At 49.3% G+C, this 20185-nt stretch overlaps 1 protein-coding gene across 1 annotated transcript in view; it reads right to left on the reverse strand.

Moving 5' to 3' along the window:
• Positions 1-4949, reverse strand: part of LOC146782812 (uncharacterized) — a 109629-nt gene extending 104680 nt beyond the window's left edge. The window contains exon 1 of the mRNA XM_085638043.1: positions 4836-4949. Within this exon, the coding sequence (XP_085494169.1) occupies positions 4836-4858 (23 nt within the window). The 5' untranslated portion in view covers positions 4859-4949. The remainder of the gene's footprint in view (positions 1-4835) is intronic.
• Between the last annotated feature and the right edge of the window lie 15236 nt (positions 4950-20185).

The raw sequence follows: 20185 nt of genomic DNA on the forward strand, positions 1-20185 counted from the left end.
TCCCAACAGGTTTAAGACCCTGCAGTATTTGACCCTGGACCAATTCACCAACAGATGAGGAAGGATCAAAAGTCAGACTGGCTCATTTTAAAGATGTGCCCAGTAAAATGGAGCGCATTGGCTGGCATCAGCCAGTCAAGGGTGTCCGATGGTAAAGGTGATTTGCATCAGCTCGTGGAGTCATGGGTGCTGCAAGAAATGTACAGTCACATATTATAAAAGACTTCAGGGGCCTGACCTGTAGTGGTTCCCGTTACAGGCTTCCGATTGTGGTGTCATCGGCTGGGTAAGGTGGCAACCACAAGGCGGAGGTTTCCCTAACGTAGAGCGAAAAATCTTGGATGTGAACTTCAGAACGGTCTGCGATAGTGATGGGATTTTACAAAGTCAGAAGTTCAGCTCCACAAGTTGCAGCACGCAAATGCTCCTGGTCAAAGGGTAAAAACATGGTGCTCATCTTTGCTTGGAAGTAGGCAAAGCTGTGTTTCCCAGAAGTCCTTGGGGCACTTCACACCAGGGGATGTGGCAGATCAAAGAGGAATGGTCAGGGCTTGAAGGTGTATACTGCAGTGGCAGGCACGTGGGTTCACTTCCAGGGTAGGTATGGTGAAGGGGCAAGCAGATGGACAGACAGAGGACAGGCTCTCTAGCAAAGTAGCTCTCCTGGGCCCTGCCACACCTCATCTAGCCTCCTGTGAGGTTCTCTTGGAGCAGACTTCGGTCTGTGTCTACTGAGCCGCAGGACCGGTGCCTGCCCTCCACGCAGGATGCATTTCTACTGGGTCTTCAGTGCCTGCTGTCTTGGACAGCCTCTTTGAGGACAGCTCCAGACAGTCCACCATGCAGGCCACGATAGCATTGGCCATTGATCAACACCATAGGCCACTGAGATGCTGAGCCAGGACTGCGGGACATTTCCCCGCCACAGCCTCGCACACCGTGCTGCAGAGTCCCTCCTTGGCCTCCGCTTAAATACAAGTAAAAGCAGAACCACCAGCGGCATCGACACCAGTGGATGCAGTTTTACCAAGAGTATGTAAATTGTAAAAAAAAAAAAAAACACAGAACACACCTGTATAATGCATGGGAACATTTATTTTCAAATAAATATGCCCCATTACCCCAGCAAATAAACATATGTACATCGATTGCCATTAAAACCATGAATCAACTACATGGCAACGAAAGAAAAGGTTAGCTCTCAAATTCTACTCATTAATCTGTGTGCGGGCTGTGAACCCTAAAACAAGATGGGAGACTAGATGGAAGCACTAGAAGCACCACGAGTCACCCCAAGGGAGACTAAAACCTGATCATACCTGAAAGATTGGTGACCACCTGTAGCGCTGCCTGCACGCACACGGTCACTAGAGGGAGGCTCTCGAAGGACTCAAGCCATCCCATTGATGATGGGCACTTCCAAGTGTGCAGGTAGCTCTCAGGCATCTTCAAAGCTCCTTAAATAAACGCAGCTGCACTTTGGAGTAGGGGTAACTTCAAAGAAGGGTTTGTGAAGTGCACAAGGGCCTTTCTTCCTAGCACAGGCTCCAGACTAGCAGCAGGGGTAACCAGCCCTTTGTGTGGGGTCAGGCCATTACCTATTGAAGTGCAAGTGTCATCCCTTCCCGCCCAGAAAGAGCCATCAGAATGCAGATGGATACACCTAGCCTTCCAGTGTTTGTGGCTGCATAGAGGGAATGCACAGAGAACCTGTCACGCACCCCAGACATGTATTGGAGGCAGGCTGCAAGATGCACACAGCTAAGAGTACAGAAATGTCTACTTTCTAAAAGTAAGACAAAATTGATGGACGGAATGTGGAACAAATCAAACATTCACCCCCAGTCAAGAGATCTGGGTTAAATCCATTATATTTTTGCCCACCACCCCAGTTTAGACCCAGCCATATGCAAATCGGTATGGACCCTACTCCTCAAGGGAACAGTTCAGTCCAGACTGCCAAGCCAGGTCCTCCCCAGACCAGAGATAAGCATTCTAGGACCCCAGGAGCCACGTCTGCGCATACAGGCGCACTTGGGGAGAGAAAGCAAAAGACAATTGATTGACGGAATGTGGAACAAATCTAACATTCACCCCCAGTCAAGAGATCAGAGTTCAATCTACAATTTGTTTTGCTCACCATGCCACCGCAATTGAGACCTTGCCATATGAAAATCAGTCTTCACCCTGCTTGGTCCCTAGCTTGCTGTGCCACTGGATTCAAGCTAGCCTGGCTGATGCCCTGAAACTGGTCCCAGAAGGTTTGTTTCTTGGTCCAAGGAGGACCCAGCTTGGCAGTTCGGGCTGGACTGTTCCCATGAGGAGCAGGGTCAAGACTGATTTGCACAGTGGCGGCTTGCCGAGGGAGTGCTGCAGGGCAGGGAGGGGCAGGGTGAGGGTAGTAACCTCCGGCATACAGCGGAACAGAGTTAAGTAAATAAATAAAAACAATTTACATTGCGCGTGCTGCACTGCCGAGTTAGCACTTTTCCTTTTACTCTGTGTGCGCGGAGCTGCTCATTGTTTGGGAGTATGGACTTTGTCTCCTCTTTCGTTCTGACTCACAGCTGGCAAATTTGAGATTGCTTGTATGTCACATTCAAATGTCTCACGAGTGACACCGAGGCTACCTTACCATAAGTGGCCTGTGATGAGCAGCTTCCCACTTCCTAGCAGAAGATGTGGTCTGGTGGCTAAATGGTTAGCTGCGATACCAGGACACCCAAGTCATAGATGACATTGTCATCCCAGTTTTTTCCTAGAACAAAACTGCAAATCCCATAATGCAACTCTTCCGTTTAAAAAGCAAATAATGCCTGAAGTGGGTCACTCAGTCTTCTCAAATGTATCTCTTTACATGGCCATATCTAAATTGCTCCACTCATGGTAAGTTATTCTGTGTCACTAGTAAGCCATTGTAATGCCACCTTTCTCGGCAGTGATAACACTCGAGTTAAAACACCAAAGACTTCCATTTCATACTACAAGATTCCACACAATTCCACTCCACAATACACATTTCCACTCCACATAATTACACACCAGAACACAATTCCACTCCACATAATACTACACTCCATACCACATAACTCCAATGCACACCATGTCACATTTCCACTGCACATAACTTCACTCAGCACCACACAAATCCACAACAATTTCATCCCAACCCACATAATTCCACTTCACACCACATGCATCCACTCCATTCCATAACACATAGCTAAAAGACATTGACAATGCCTATAGCTCTCGGGTTGCCGAGAGCAATCGGCTTTGCCAGTGCTTGTTCAGGTATGGAGGTTTGTTGAGGTGGTGACCCAACAAATTAACACGGAGAGGCGAGGCAAGCGGAGTCGAAGTGAGCGCCGGCTCCGAGTCTCCGTGCAGGAGCCGAGCCTGGCCTGCAAACATATGGCATGTAAATCACGCAAAAAACAAATACACGATCGAATGTAAAGGAATGCATTTATTTAACATGTAGACGCATTTCAGATTACCTCTGATAGAAGAGTGTTTATTTAAAGTGAGTTTTTAAATAAATATTAACTGAGAAACATTCGTGCCCTTGCCCTGATGACCCTGCAATTAGTGACTTTAGAGGAAAGTCAGTCGCCCTAAATTATTTAACTACTTATTATAGGATTTAACACTAAACTATTACATGAAATGCGAGGGTTTTTTTTCACAGCGCACTTCCCAAACTCGCGCATTTGAAGGTGCGTCATAATGTGAGGTACACAAATGCGGCTTCGTGAAAAAGAATTTGCACAAAATCACAGTGTGCGGAAGCAAGGACGCCGTGATTATGCTCAGATTTCTCATTTTCACGCTGCAGTTCAACCAGCTTCCATTTATAGCATGGTTTTAATAAAAAAAATTAAGAGGGAGAAAAAAAAACAGCATTTATACAGCGCTTCATAAGCAGGAGTATGAAGTATCAGAACGCAGACCAATAGAGGCAGGAAAAGAGTCCTTCGCTTGAACGTAAGACATAGGTGTAAAAAACATTGACACATTAAGCACATTAGCATAATGCCATTCAAGGTAAACCAGACTACGTGTCAGGAGGCTGCACCTATCCCCGTTCGGCCACCCCGTCTCAAATCGTTGTTTACGGGCCGAGTCCAAGCGGGCTAAACCAAAACTACAGGTCCCAGAATGCATCGCCATGATAAAGGAAACCAAGGCCTAGGCACATGTTTAAATAACTGCCCTTCCAGGCACGGAGTTACATGGCAACTCACTTGTAAGAGTTAATAAATCTACTCGAGAAATTGACATCGTCGGCTGAAGTTGCTTGTTAAAAATGTGATATTATAGAACAAAAAATACACATTCCAAAGTTGCTCTATTTCCTCCATCTGACAAATAAGACTTGTAGTGCCAATGTATGTCTTTTAGGTTGTCCCTCAGCAGTGGTTACTCCAAAGTACCCTACATTCTAGTAGTGTAGAGTCAGATTCACTTGCGTCGCTGCCCATAGGCTAGGGGTGTCACATCTCCAGTCAGCTCCGGCTTCTGACCCAGAAGCCAAATAACAAAACTACCAGTCCCAGAATGCACCTTCCGTTTGGTAAAAACACAGCTTCAGAAGGTGCGAGGTACAGGGGCGCATGGCAACCATGACTAACCATCTCCAAAGTCTATCTAATCTCCTCACTACGGCCCCCCTCTGGTCCCTAGGTATTCTAACACAGGCCCCAAGCCAGCCTGATCTGTGAATTCACCCTCCTCGTCACAAAAAGTGGCTCCCCAAATTATTCCGGAATGCTCAAATAACTGAGCTTGTAATGTCGCCTAACACTTTGGAAGGGAGTCCTGTCCACACTCACCCTGTGAGGAGCAAAGCGTTCATGGCGGGGGCTCCTCGCGCACCGAGAGCAGCCAGACTAACAGAGGTCCACAGAGAACTCTACCGAGGAGGCCGGGAAAGAAGACAGCCTCCCAAGATGGAGGCTTTATAGCACGCAGCTGATGGGAGTCAGCAGGCAGGAAGCGGTCTCCTCCTCTGAGCACGGGCCGGGAGGCAGGGCTTCCGGGGACCCTGCTCCCAGGGGCCAAGCACAATGTACCTGAACAAGGGACAGACGGCCTTATTTTCCATTTGGGGGTAAAATGAAGCCCCAATGCTTGTTGATTCTGAGAAGGTCTTATTGGACAAAAGGAAGGCCAAGGGTCCCCAGTGCATGCCTAGCACGACAGCCGATGCTGGGTTTTTTAGCCCACAGCAGTGCAAAACGGAAAACTACAAGTCCCAGAATTCTCCTGCAACTGGCTAAAACGTAGAAGTTTAAGAAATGGTCCACTGCGAAGCTGTATCTGCGATAACTGTAATCATATATGGATTAGTATTCTAATCAGAATGTAATTCCAAACTTGTTATGAAACGGTCCACTGCGGAGCTCTATCCGTTATAAGTGTGTCCTTGTGTAACGCAACTGGTGCTCATGTAAAGCGCTCTGATACCTTCGGGTCAAGTTCGCGCTATATAAAACTCCGAAAAAAATATGGATATATAAATCATTGTTGGATTATTATCCTAATCAGAATTTAATTCCAGCCATTAGCAGATCTGTGAATAAAGTTTGTGTACTTTATCGTGAGCGTATTTTTCTTCTTTTCAAATCAACTGCCCCCTCCTCATGGCTGCCCATGTGGGACACTTTCACTCGGGGGCAGGCTTTTTAGGTACCCATACTTTGCATGCTAGGGCTTTAAAACCCACATTTAAATGGTAAAACAAAGACTATAAATCCCAGAATGCATAGCGTTTAAGGGCTGAAAAAACACAGGATTGGCTCAGTGTGTCACACATGACCTGGTTCGATTTGCCGCCTCATACCCCTGTATTTAACAGAGGATGTAACCTCTACCCAAACCTTTGTGCACTTTCCACATACACACCCGGGACAGTATATAAGTATCTTAAATGAAAGCATTATAAAAATACTTAGTTTCATGTCCATCCAGAGGATTCCAAAAATTCCATGATTACATTTTATGTTATGGAAGGCCAGTCTTTTTTCCCTCTCTGGTACATAGACCTCATTTAGCGGTCACCAGGGGTTGCTGCTGCGTCCCCTGGCACACCCCTTGTGACCCCTGGCACTGCCTTGAGACCCCTAGCATCCGGAACGGCAGAATCAGTGGCAGGAACAGAAGCAGCTCGTCCTTATGGACGTCCGTGGGGGCTTCACTCTCCTAGATTTTTGTCAATTTTTAGGTCTCGCCTGACCTAGCGTATGCGCTGATCTGGCGAGACTTTTTGTGAGGGCTCAAAAAACTGCTACCACTGTAGCCTAGAGCTACAGTGCATGTGCGCGGGCGCGCGCGCCTCACTTTCGCGGCGGCACGGCCGCTTTGATGTTTGATCGCAATCACATTCACTTTCGCGGCCGCACGGCCGCTTTGATGTCCTCCGTGAGGCAGTATTTAGGTCTCGACTCGAAGGCTGCGCTTGCGCAGTCTCGATCCGAGATTTAATGACTTGGAGAAGAGGGGCTTGAACCCGCCCCTCTTCTCCCCTGTTCTCCATTGGCTGGCCTCGTGAATGCTGGCCAGCCATTGGAGAAGAGGTCCGTCACTCTGAACAGGCCCCGTCCTTTTCGGATTCGGAGGTGTGTTTTTTTCAAGAAGTCTAATTATCTCCTCCAGCCAATGGCAAGAGGAGAGTAAAGGAAAACACGCCCCCGAATTCGAAACCGCCACTGCGTTTCTCCGAGGCATTTCTGCTCTTCCTCGGAGAAAGGCAGTGGTGTGCTTGCCTTTTGCTCTGCCTTGTTTGGGTTGTCACATTATCTCAGTACGGTCTTGAGGGTACGCCAGCACTGCCGCTTTAAGAATGGTCCTGTTTTACCTCTGCAGAAGTTTGGAAACCATGGGTGAAAATCGAGTTGCGTCTGCTGCTTTAAAGTATGCCCTCAAATATCGTCCACGCTGAGCACTGTAAAACCACAGAGCGTACATGGGCACTGAACATAGTACAGGCTTTGGGCATCCTGGATTAATGGCGCCTAGAACCCCAATACACTAACCGCCATCCCCTTCCTGCTCCCAGGCCCTCCTGGCAAACAGCGAAGGGAAGGGGCGAGCGGTTATAGAGGAACCTGGGGCTTGTAGTCCTCCTCGCACTTGAAGACGTTCTGAGGCATCACGCCGTTGCTACCCATGGGACTACAGCTCCCAGCGTGCGCTCGGGCCAGTGCTACGCAGGCGCTCTGGTGTTCGAAGGAGCGCGTCTGTTATGCTGCTTCGGCGAGGATAAAAAAAAAGAACAGCAACTGGAGGGAGCGCGAGGCACACGGCGTGGGAGCGGCCGGGGGTGCAAGTAATCTATGTGTGTCCGCGCAGCCTTTGTGCGCTGCAACAATGTAACAAAGCGCCGCCCGGGCGCGCTTCGGAGCGGACGACAAGCCTGGCTTATACATGGCTTCTCCGCTCCCCCGAAGCGGGCATCCTTGGCTGCCGCTGCACCGTCTCCACCGCTCCCGGGGCTGCGCAGGCCGTGGCGGTAGGGGCGGGGACGGGGGGAGGCTCTCCGTGCATGGCTCCCAGAACTGCAGGAAGAAGAGCGTTGCTCACGGGAGGGAATTTTTTTTCTTCCCTTCCCGCCATCTTTTGAAGGTGAAAATGAGAGGAGGGAAGGAGGGGTAGTAGGAGGGCTCTAGCTGGGGAAGCTTTGTGAATGTATGAGCTGGGCACGGAAGGGGTGGCCATGGGATGCGGTTGCCAGGCGGGCGAGGGGGTACCCTTGAACGTGTGACGGGAAAGGGGGTGTGGGGCGTGATGGTTCCAGAGTGGAAGGGACATATATCTCCTAGTGGGTGTTACCAAGAGACCAGGTCTTCGCTGTGATGCTCGGCTGTGGGGGGAGCTTCAACTACCTGGCACCCTTTTTAGGTTTCTCGTGCCTTAAACACTGTTAAATGATTTATTGCTAATCTCGTCACAGGTGCTGGAAGGTTTGTGGAAGCCACTGTGTGTGTATGTGTGGCTCTGTGAGTGTGGCTTTGTGTATGTGGCTCTGTGTGTGTGGCTGTGTGTCTGGCTCTATGCATGGTGGCTCTGTCTGTGTGTGGGTAACTGTGTGTGTAGGTGACTCTGTGGGTGGCTCTGTGTGTGTGGGTGGCTCTGTGTTTGGGTGGCTGTGTGTGTGTGGCTCTGTGTGTGAGTACAAATGCAATAGGTCTCGCATTGGAGAGTGATTAAGCTATTAACATTGTAAATAACAATGCCATTTCTTTAACCCGTTCCGTGCTCATGACGGAACCACTCCGTCATGAGCCCAGCTCGCCGGTGACTCATGACGGAGTGGTTCCGTCATGAGCACGGCGCCGCCGCTGTGCCCCCAAACCCCCCCCCCAGCGCCGCGGCGGAATTCCTGCCGCGGCGAAGGGATTAAATGTTTTAAAAACAAAAACAAGAATAATGTCATGAGCAATGCCAACAGCTCTAACTTTAACAATGCCGAGACCATTGCATTGTAAATGCTTGTTTTTTTCCTGTTTATTACTTCTATGTAGTAATGGCGGCACCCGTGCGCCGCCATTACTACAGAGCAGTAATAAACAGAAACAAGCATTGGCATAGCCAACAGGTCTAGCTTTTGGGACCTTATAAGTATTTAGTTATGCAACTGTTGCATGGCTAAACACTTATAAGGTCCCAAAAGCGAGACCTATTGGCTATGCCAATGCTTGTTTATTATACTGATAGTGAATAATATTACATTACTCCCTATTAATTGAATAAAGAATGGAGTACAAATAGCTGGAATATGACTTTCCCTGGCAGCTGAGATAAGTAAAGAAATACTTTTAAATGTATCTGTATTGTGTGCGTGCTTGCGGTTTTGAGTATGTTTACGTATGAGAGAGTGTGTCTATGTGTGTATGTGTAGGCATAGTGTGTGTGTGTGAAAATGCAGGTCAAAGGGCATGTGAAGTCACTTCCGCTAACCCTGGCATTTTGGTGAATTGATGTCCATGCTCTGGTACTCGTAGTTCTGCATTAATTCTGGAACTTAGGAGAACTCCAGGTACCACAATGCAACGAGGCAACGAAGACTGGATGGACTACTCAAACCTGACAAGACAGCCTGAGATGCCTGTCAATCAAGCTGCAAAAAGGCTCTATATGCGATGAACAGAATCAGAGGTGCTGACACAGCTCCATATATTGTGTTGAATCTGCAGTCCGTCCTTTCTTTTTACCCAATACTTTGCATGCTGGGATTTTCGAGCCCATGTTTACAAGATTATAAGCAAACCAGAAAATACTTCTTACTTTTGTCATGGTTTGTGAATGTTCACACCTGACAAAAGTTTGAGCACATGGGGTCATTGGGCTGCTCTCCAGAGCTTTGTGTCACAGTAAAATGTGCAAAGTTAACATTTTTCCTCCCAATCCGCATAGTTCTTGCAAAATGTTTAATATATGTTTTGTACATGTGTAACATTCTACCCAATTGTGCTATGGCATGAAACTTGGGATTTCTGCTAAGATTTAAATATCTCAGACTCCTCATTTTCACCAGTTTTAAATAGGTACAAAGTAGCATCCCTTCCACACAAGCTTAGTACCACCTGGGAGAAAACACTACGGGGCATATTCTCAAGGACTTATCGCTGAGTTATTGGCACTTTAGCGCCGCAAAAGTGTCGAAAGAATTATCGCCCTATTCTCAAGCTGGTGCAAACTGCCGAAATCGCCAGTTTTCAAGCGATAGCTTCAGCAAAAAACATCGCCACGGATGAGAGCGACAACTAACGCTAATGATATGAAGAGTAGGTGTTCCTGTGCAAAACACACGAAAATACCACTTCGCGTTATTCTCAACGACCATCCAGATCTGCGATGCGATCCAAAAACAGGCGATATGGCGCGTTAGCAGCAGGGATTTAACACCTGCCTTTTACTGGTGTAAAGCAGGACGACAACCTGAAGTATGAAAGGGAGCCCAGCCCAGAGCCGCATCTGAAGACCAACACATGTCATAGAGCTACTGATCATGAGGCTCGGAGACCCAAGAGGATCACAACACCCACCGCCACCACCCCCATGCCCCCCCCCCCAGACCACTTCCCCCGGACTACCACTGAGGCAGCGCAGAACAGGACAGCGGACGTTCCTAACACACACCAGCCTCAGAGACTCAACTCCAGAGGAAGTCATTGCCCACTACAGGCACAAAAGGACAACCATCCTCCGCATCCCGACCCACATTGCCCACAGGCTGACGGTACCAACACAGCGGACAACCAACATCCCTCCGCAGACAAAGCTGCTGGCTGTGCTGCACCTGTTGGCCCCTAGTACCTCCCAACCAACAACTGCCAGAGTCGGAGGAGTCTCACGGCCAGCCCATCAAACCTCCTCACACATGTCTTGGATGCATGTCCACAATAGCAACGGCGGGCCCTGTATTCGCACCACACGACAGTTCCAATTGGTCTGTGCCCGAGCTCCAAGATTGTAGTAACTGAAATGGGGGTGCGCACGGTCATTAAGTCCAGTAGTCAACAGTAGTGCAAAAACAGTCCTTTATTACAAATACACAAATAAACAATACGAAAAGCACAGTGTCGCGATCACGTGCCGTAGACTAGGGTTCAGATCACTAAACCGGCTTCCCATTACTTTCAACCGAATGAGAATGGGTGGATATGAATGCGCTACCGGTGGGAGGCCACTATGGGGCGAGTGGAGAGATCGGCACTACAGTACCCAGGAGCCTACTCTGCAGCAGACCGGAAGCAAGCTCCGGCGCTCAGACCACAGGAAGGCTACAAAGCCCCTCCTCATTCGAGGCCCGGGGCTTGGCAATTCGTTTCCTTCGAGGACGAGTGCCCAGCCCGAGGAGTTCCTGCCGGATTGTTCCATGGCGGCACTGCGGCGTCCCAGCTGCTTTTCTCCGCGCCCCTGGGTCACCGCTGTTTGCGCTCCCCGCTCCGCTTTCACGCTCGTTCGGGATTCGGCCGGCGGAAGGTGTTCCCCGCTGGAGTGCCGAGTCTCGGAACACTCATTTCTCCCGACGACCATAGGAGGACAGAATGGACTTCGTCCTCAAGCTTCCGACGGTGCAGAAGTCAGACACCCCCTCAGTGACGCAAAAGCGGGGGGGGCCTTGGATTTATGAAGCAGAACGTCGGCGGCGCTTGGCTCGCGCCGTTATCAGGTATTTAGGTTTGGTTCAATGTGGGGGAACACCGCACCGGTGTGCATTAGTCGGATTGGAATCCTGGGTGCATTATACGTCCCTAATTGCTGATTTTGTTTTAGTTTATTTATACACGTCGTGAAGGAAACAACGTGTGTGATTGCACCGGAACCCCCATTGCTGATTTTGGTTATACGAGACTACTACTGGTTGGGCACAAAACCATCCCACTAATTGAACAGGAGCCCGGACTGCAACTTTAAGTCCCTTACAGAATTACACGAGCTCCTGCACCCAGAAGCATTCTTCCTTTTGTTTACTGTGAGGTAGAGTGTGTGAGTGTGATCGTTGTACTGCATGTGGTTGGGAGACTTGGGGGTCTGTATTGTTCTTTGCTGATCCCCAATTTCTTGTCTTGTTTCTTGTGCAGTTACCTCTGCTGGACTCCCGTGCCTCTGTGCTGATGCGGCCTGAATGATCCGCAGAACTAGGAGAAACCAGTGGGTTCGCAGTGTTTGTTATTTTATCCTCTTCCCTTTTTCCCCGGAGTGCATTCGTTCATAGTGGTGTTCGTTTCACCCTGTGTGGGGCTGCGCCCAGGCGAGTAAGGGGACCTCTCTGCCTACCATCGTTTCTGCTGACGATCTTCCGAGGTTAGTGGCTACAAAACCCCATCTGCTACTAACGTCTCAACAGATTGTCAAGCCCACGTTTACTGTCAGCCCGAGCGATGGACACTAACGTGGTGTTGGCCTCGCTGTTGGAGAGCCTGTCGGCTCTTCAGCAGGAACTTCACACCTCACGCCAGGAAACTCAAGAGTTAAGAGCCGAGATGGGGACCCTACGCAGGGAGGTAGCGGGCATCTCCAGGAGTGGCAAGGCCTCCTTTTCAGGGAAGGGCTCGTACATTAAGGACTGGACTCTTCCCCCGCCTGCAGCATCCCCTGGGGTGGGTTCACAGAGCACAGGTTTCTTTTCTGCACACACAGCAAGTCCTCCATCCCAAGGGACCACTCCCACAGTGCAGGTTATACATAACCCTGGAATTCCCTTGGCACCGCCAGAATGTTTCTACGGTGATCCGAAGAAATTCGAGACCTTCCTCAACCAAAGCCTCCTCCATTTTTTATGCAAACCAGCCATCTTCCAGGACGACGCGTCAAAGACTTCGTTCATGATGTCCTACATGGGGGGGGAACGCGGCCAGCTGGACAATACCGTTAATGGAGCGGAACGATCCAGTGTTACATGACTTTAAGGACTTCTGTCTAGAAATGCGAAAACTCTTCGACAGAAAAACGCATATGATGACCCTGGATAGGGAGCTGCATACCCTTTGACAAGGGTCACAGGATCTGCTGACGTACATTACGACTTTCAATCGCCTTTTGGTTGAAACCGACATGCCACCGGAAAAAAGGACAACACTTTTCTATCAAGGACTCCGTAGTGAACTGAAGGACGTCCTCTCCCAAGTGGTGCAATCCTGTGAGGAGTTGATAGAGCTAACTGTTCAATTGGACCATCGGGTACAAGAACGAAAAGGGGACAGAAACCGAGGAGAAGCACACCCTTTCAGTCCCAGACCTCGGCCTACCCAGGAAGAAACCTCCAAGTTGTTGGATAGATCCGAGCCCATGCAGATCAGGGGAATCCGTGTGTTACGGGACACCGCAGTTCCGTTCGCGCTGACAGGCGCTGAACGGAAACTACAGTTCCCGGCAGCCCTGACGCACGGAGGGACGTGGGACGTCTCTAACGCGCGTCCCACGTGATGCGGAAGCTGCAGCTTAAGAAGAGGCAGCAGGAAGAAAACGCTGCCGATTATTCCGTGGATGGCAGGCTTCTCTAGACTTCGTTTCTTCTTCGGAGGTCTGGTAAGGGTGTCAGTGACACCAGTCAATCGGTAATTTATCTGGTTCTTGGATTGTGAATTTCGTACTTTTGTCTTGTTATTACGCGAGGAGTGACGCGTGCAAGCCAGTTGGATTCTCGCTCATGTAACCTCTCTCTCGCATTTAGCGTTCAAGCTACAGAGTGCGGGGAGCTTTCCCTTCATTGGCGAACTCTCCCCTGAATCAAAGATCAGAGTTCATGCAGGGGAAAACACTGGCAAATTCTAGTTAAGAGGGGACGCCCTCTGTACGTACCTTTTGAGTTCTTTGACTTCCCCATTAGTATGAGTGACGTAACTCTACTGGATATGATTATATGTGAAGTGATTAAAGTGGGCCTCATATTACAGAGTGTGCTGTGACGCATCGCGCAACTGCATGCGCAACAACGGTATGAGGCATAACATTACCTGAGACGGTGTATACAGTGGATTATTCGATACTTGCTTTTGGCAACCAGGGTGTGGGCAGGCTCTAATCTAGAACTGTGGGTGCGTTGGAAAAGTACCTTCCTGCTATATTCAACCCGCGAAGAATACCCTCTGTGTTTGTACTATTCTTACGTTTCCCCAGGGGGTGCTTAACAGAGCCCTAAATTCCAGCGTCCCTTGATCCTACCTTGGGCACCATAAGGTTTACTCTGCACCCCTGTTGGTTGACTCGTCATTCTTTTTCTTTACAGGTTAGTGGGATAGGGGCACGGGGGAGGTAGATGGGGACTGCAGGAGAGTGGGAGGGGTGGTTCAGGTACTAACCTGTGTTACTCTTTTGTGTCTCCTACAGGTCTCCCTCCCTGCTGTTCCCTTCCTTTCCTTCCCCCGCTTAACCACCCTTTAGTCTGCGTAAATTGATGTCCAGACTTGGGGAGGTTGAGAGGTGGACCCCGTAGAGCATCAATTCGATTCCGAGGATACGTTCAGGCCTGGGACAGAATAATTGGCCCACGAATAGATTTATCCTCCCGGTCGAGTTGATTCTACCATGGCCACATTGGATGACATCATGGCGGCCCTAGCTTCAGTACAGGTGGAACTCACGGCTTCACGAAATGAAACGGCTGCGTTACAAGCCAGAGTAGATAGAATGCAGCGTAACCCATTCGATTATGGTCATCCTCCACCCACAGCTAGTTCTATGGTGGTGGAAATTCCTACTCCTATCCCTCTGGCCCCCCCGGAACGCTTCACAGGGGACATACATAAGGTACAAGTATTTCTAACACAGGTCCTTTTACACTTCAACTGCAAGCCAAAGCTGTTTTCAACCAACCAGGCTCGCGTGTCATTTCTCATCTCCTACCTAGCAGGTGATGCCACCCAATGGGCAGTTCCGTTGGTCCGACAAGACGACCCGATGCTATACGATTGGGACGCCTTCAAGGAGGAATTTGAAAAAACCTTCGACCGCCGAAACGACACCTTTACTGCGGATCGAGAACTACTAGAGTTGAAACAGGGGAGTAAGGATCTCTTGGGTTATCTTAACACCTTCTGACGGTTGATAGCCGAAACTCAGTGGCCTGAAAGTAAACGATCGGCGATCTTCTATCAAGGTTTGAGAGAGGACTTAAAAGATGCGATCGCCCAAGTGGATCCTCAACCCCAGTCCTGCGAAGCATTGATTGATTTTAACGCGGCGATTGGATCACCGCCTGAGGGAACGCAAGGGAGAACATAAGAGGAAAGACCGATATCCTGTTTGCTTTGAACGAACCAAGCCTTTGGAGCCAGGGGCAGCATCCCGGGAACCAATGGAAATCGGAACAATGAGAGCCCCACTGACCACGGAGGAGAGAGAACATCGGAGGAAGGACGGACTATGTCTATATTGCGTTAAGAAGGGTCATTTCCTGAAGGAGTGTCCAGTAAAACCCAAGAACAGCCGCCCCCGTACAGGGGCGTCTTCGTGGAATGCATCAAAAACAATGACGGAAAACTGAAGAGCTCGAAGCCTATTGAAGGGGAGGCTTCGAGTACATTATGTATCCCTTCTCTCAAGAATGAGCCAGATGCCAAGAAGGACCATTTCTTCATATCATTGATACTGCATATTCACCTAAAACCCTGTACCGCTCGGGCTATGGTGGATTCTGGAGCCACAGGGTGTTTTATGGATAGAACCGAAGCCCTACAGTTAGGGTCCCCCTGATTTCTAAGGCATCACCGAAGGTGGTGTTAGCCGTGGATGGGAAACCCCTGGAATCAAGCCCCATTAGTCAAAGCACAGAACCTTGTATGGTAGAGTGCTTACCCGGACACCAGGAACTCCTGTCGTTTCAAATCATTCACGCTCCCTTATACGGAGTGATATTGGGATTACCCTGGCTCTCCAGACATAACCCGGGAATAGACTGGAGTCAGAGGACGATGACGCTAAATTCAGAGTATTGCAAAACCCATTGCTGGAAGGTTCCCGCTCCCATCACGGAAAGACGTATTCACATCGCCACTGCTGCAGAAAAAGAGACGGTATACCGCAGTGTTATCAACCTTTTCAAGATGTTTTTGATGACCAAAGGGCGGAAGAGCTGCCCCCCCACCGGCCCTATGATTGTAGGATTGACCTAAAGCCAGGAGCCGTTGTACCCTGTGGCAGTATGTACGCTCTCACCGAGCCAGAGAATCGACACTTGCGTCTCTACTTGGATAAATATCTGGCTTTGGGATTTATCCGTCCATCTTGTTCTCTAGCTGCTTCCCCCTATTCTTCATCCCCAAAGCCAACGGGGATTTGAGGACTTGTATTGACTTCCGCGTATTGAATTCCATCACTATACGCAACCAATACCCGCTCCCGTTAATTTCAGTGCTCTTAGAACAGGTAAAGGGAGCGGTGATTTTCACCAAATTGGATCTACGCGGGGCATACCATTTGGTACGGATGCGTCAAGCAGACGAATGGAAGACGGCCTTTAAGACGCGGTATGGGTTGTATGAATACCTAGTAATGCCGTTCGGCCTATGCAACGCGCCTGCAGCCTTTCAATTCTTCCTCAATGACGTGCTGAGGAAATATTTGGACAAGATAGTCGTCGTGTATATCGACGACATCTTGATTTACTCCACACGCAAAGAAGAACACACACAACATGTAAGTCTCATACTACAGGTTTTACGCGAAAACAAGCTATTCTGCAAGATAAGTAAATGTGAGTTCCATGTTTCCGTAGTGGAATTTCTGGGGGTTATGCTTACTCCGAATGGCCAGGAAATGGCAGAACGAAAGGTGAAGGCAATCACGGAATGGCCACCTCCCAAAACAGTTAGAGACATACAATGCTTCATGGGATTTGTGAATTTTTATAGGCGCTTTAACAAAGCGGCACCGCTCATACGTCTAACTAAGAAGAACGTGAAATTCCAGTGGACGCCGGAGACGCAGTCAGCCTTTGATACGCTGAAGAATGCCTTCGTAACAGCCCCCGTATTGACACATGCTAATCCAGATTTACCGTTTATCGTAGAGGCGGATGCCTCCGAAGTGGCGATCGGAGCCGTGTTGTCACAGCGAAACATTTCTCCAGGCCAACTGCATCCAGTGGCCTTTATGTCCAAGAAATTGAACGGAGCCGAGCAAAATTACACCATCACAGAAAAAGAACTGCTGGCCATCAAGGAAGCGTTTAGGGAGTGGAGGCACTGGCTCTTGGTGGCGCGTCATACAGTTACTGTATATACAGATCATCATAATCTCCAGTTCCTAAAAACAGCGCGCCAACTCACTCCTAGGTTACTTCGTTGGATGACATTTTTTGAAGAATATGATTTCATCGAGACCTTCCGCCCGGGGTGCCAGAATAAAAATGCAGATGCGTTATCCAGACAGGACTCCACTGCTACCCCCTGTCTTCAACCAGAACGATCTGTCCTTAACCCTCAGAGGGTTATCGGGGTGATACATGTTGACCGGTTCCTCCGCGAAGTCAAAAAGGGAGTGCAGAATATGCAATGGAAGGAATGGCTGAAACACCATCCTGAGTGGAGAAACAGACAAGGGGTGGTGATGAGAGGAACGCAGGTGCTCACACCGACGGTGAAATTACGGCAAAAGGTATTCCATTGGTGTCATACGGACCCTAGTGCAGGTCATCACGGGAACGAAAAGACATGTGAAAAGATCCTGCGGCAGTGTTGGTGGCCGTCACTCAGAAAGGACATTCCTGAATTGATAAAGACTTGTGTGGTGTGCGCTCAAACCAAGACCCCACCAGGGAAACCCCAAGGATTATTGCAACCACTGCCCACTCCTGAAGTCCCTTGGGAAAGATGTTCCTTAGACTTCATAGTGGGACTCCCGGCAGACAAAGGCCATACTGTAATTCTAGTCATAATTGACTTCTTAACCAAAATGGGACATTTCGTGGCCTGCAAGACACTTCCCACTGCAGGACAACTAGCCAAGCTATTGATGGAGCACATGGTAAGACTACACGGCTTGCCCAAGGTCATTGTGTCGGACCGAGGGACTCAATTCACTGCCAAATTCTGGAAGGCGTGGTGTGCCACCTTACACATCTCATCCGCCCTGTCCACCAGCTTCCATCCGCAAACAGACGGACAGACAGAGAGACTCAACCGTACTTTAAAACAGTATTTAAGGAGTTATGTGAACACAAACGCCGATTCCTGGTTGGAATGGCTATGGTTGACAGAGACTGCATACAACAATACCCTACACAGTTCCATGAAACACACTCCGTTTTAGAGCACATACGGCTTCCACCCCTACTTTCTCCCATTCAGTGCACCAGGTAGAAGCGAGCTTGTCCCCACAGTACAGGAAAGGATAAAACAAATACAGAAAATACTGTTGCACACAAGGAAACAGCTGATTAGGGCTAAAACATTGTACAAAAGGCACGCAGACAAACATCGCAGACCAGGGCCAGAATATCAGAAAGGTGATTTAGTGTGGTTGTCCACACGTAACATTCGTTTCAAACGATACAGCGTGTTTAACCCCCGGTACATAGGCCCCTACAGAGTAATAAAACATGTCAACCCAGTAGCAGTAAAGATCGCACTACCCGCACACATAAGACTCCACCCTGTATTTCATATCTCATTATTGAAACCCGCACACGGTCAGGGGCCGACTAGACCGGCACCTGTTAGGATCGATCAAAATGATGAATATGAGGTAGAGAGAATCCTCGATTCAAAGATCCGTCGCAACAAGCTATGGTTCCTCATCGCCTGGAAAGGATATTCGCCTGGAAAGGATATGGTGCTGAGGAAAACTCCTGGGAGCCCGAATCAGCGGTGCACGCCCCAAGATTGGTGGCCGCGTTTTACAGAAGACATCCCGATAAACCATGCGCCTGCCAGTGCTCTCCGGGAGGGGAATGTTCTGTTACGGGACACCGCAGTTCCGTTCGCGCTGGCAGGCGCTGAACGGAAACTACAGTTCCCGGCAGCCCTGAGCAACGGAGGGACGTGGGACGTCTCTAATGCGCGTCCCACGTGATGCGGAAGCTGCAGCTTAAGAAGAGACAGCAGGAAGAAAACGCTGACGATTATTCCGTGGATGGCAGGCTTCTCTAGACTTCGTTTCTTCTTCGGAGGTCTGTTAAGGGTGTCAGTGACACCAGTCAGTCGGTAATTTACCTGGTTCTTGGATTGTGAATTTCGTACTTTTGTCTTGTTATTACGCGAGGAGTGACGCGTGCAAGCTAGTTGGATTCTCGCTCATGTAACCTCTCTCTCACATTTAGCTTTCAAGCTACAGAGTGCGGGGAGCTTTCCCTTCATTGGCGAACTCTCCCCTGAATCAAAGATCAGAGTTCATGTGAGGGAAAACACTGGCAAATTCTAGTTAAGAGGGGACGCCCTCTGTACGTACCTTTTGTGTTCTTTGACTTCCCCATTAGTATGAGTGACGTAACTCTACTGGATATGATTATATGTGGAGTGATTAAAGTGGGCCTCATATTACAGAGTGTGCTGTGACGCATCGCGCAACGGCATGTGCAACAACGGTATGAGGCATAACATTACCTGAGACGGTGTATACAGTGGATTATTCGATACTTGCTTTTGGCAACCAGGGTGTGGGCAGGCTCTAATCTAGAACTGTGGGTGCGTTGGAAAAGTACCTTCCTGCTATATTCAACCCGCGAAGAATACCCTCTGTGTTTGTACTATTCTCTCATTTCCCCAGGGGGTGCTTAACAGAGCCCTAGATTCCAGCGTCTCCTGATCTTACCTTGGGCACCATAAGGTTTACTCTGCACCCCTGTTGGTTGACTCGTCATTCTTTTTCTTTACAGGTTAGTGGGATAGGGGCACGGGGGGAGGTATATGGGGACTGCAGGAGAGTGGGAGGGGTGGTTCAGGTACTAACCCGTGTTACTCTTTTGTGTCTCCTACAGGTCTCCCTCCCTGCTGTCCCCTTCCTTTCCTTTCCCGCTTAACCACCCTTTAGTCTGCATAAATTGATGTCCAGACTTTGGGAGGTTGAGAGGTGGACCCCGTAGAGCATCAATTCGATTCCGAGGATACGTTCAGGCCTGGGACACCGTGGCCCGCTTACGGCAGAAGAGAGAGAAAAAAGAAGACAACAGAAGCTGTGTCTGTATTGCGGAAAAAGCAGGCATTTTATCAGAGAGTGCCGAGCCCGGGCAAAGGGTCCTGACAGAGGCGTTGCTTCAAGAACGCAGGCAAGCACCCAACAGGAAACGGAAAACTAAGGAGCCCAAGAATGGATGGGATCACCGCCTTGGGTTTAGGTACATATACGGTCCCTGCACTTCTAGCCAACACCATCCAACCTGCAGTGGCACATATGACAGTGAGTGTCATGTTATGGATCACCGCTGCCTATCCTCTTAGTGTATCTGCTCTGCTGGATTCCGGAGCCACAGGAAACTACATAGGCCAGCAGTACGAAAAGAATATTGGAGTCCCTTGTGAACGAAAGAAAGCCCCTGAGATAGTGAAAGCAGTGGATGGGACGTCGCTGACTTCCGGACCCGTCATAAGCCATACTATTCCGCTCACCATGCGAATCGGTGCGGATCACTATGAAACCATACAGTTCGATCTCATTGATGCTCCCCATTTCCGCCTTATCCTTGGCATGCCCTGGCTAACACTACATGATCCGGTTATCAGATGGACGGAGCGCACCA

This window comes from Triturus cristatus, chromosome 12 (genome assembly GCF_964204655.1).
Source record: "Triturus cristatus chromosome 12, aTriCri1.1, whole genome shotgun sequence".
Lineage (NCBI taxonomy): Eukaryota > Metazoa > Chordata > Amphibia > Caudata > Salamandridae > Triturus > Triturus cristatus.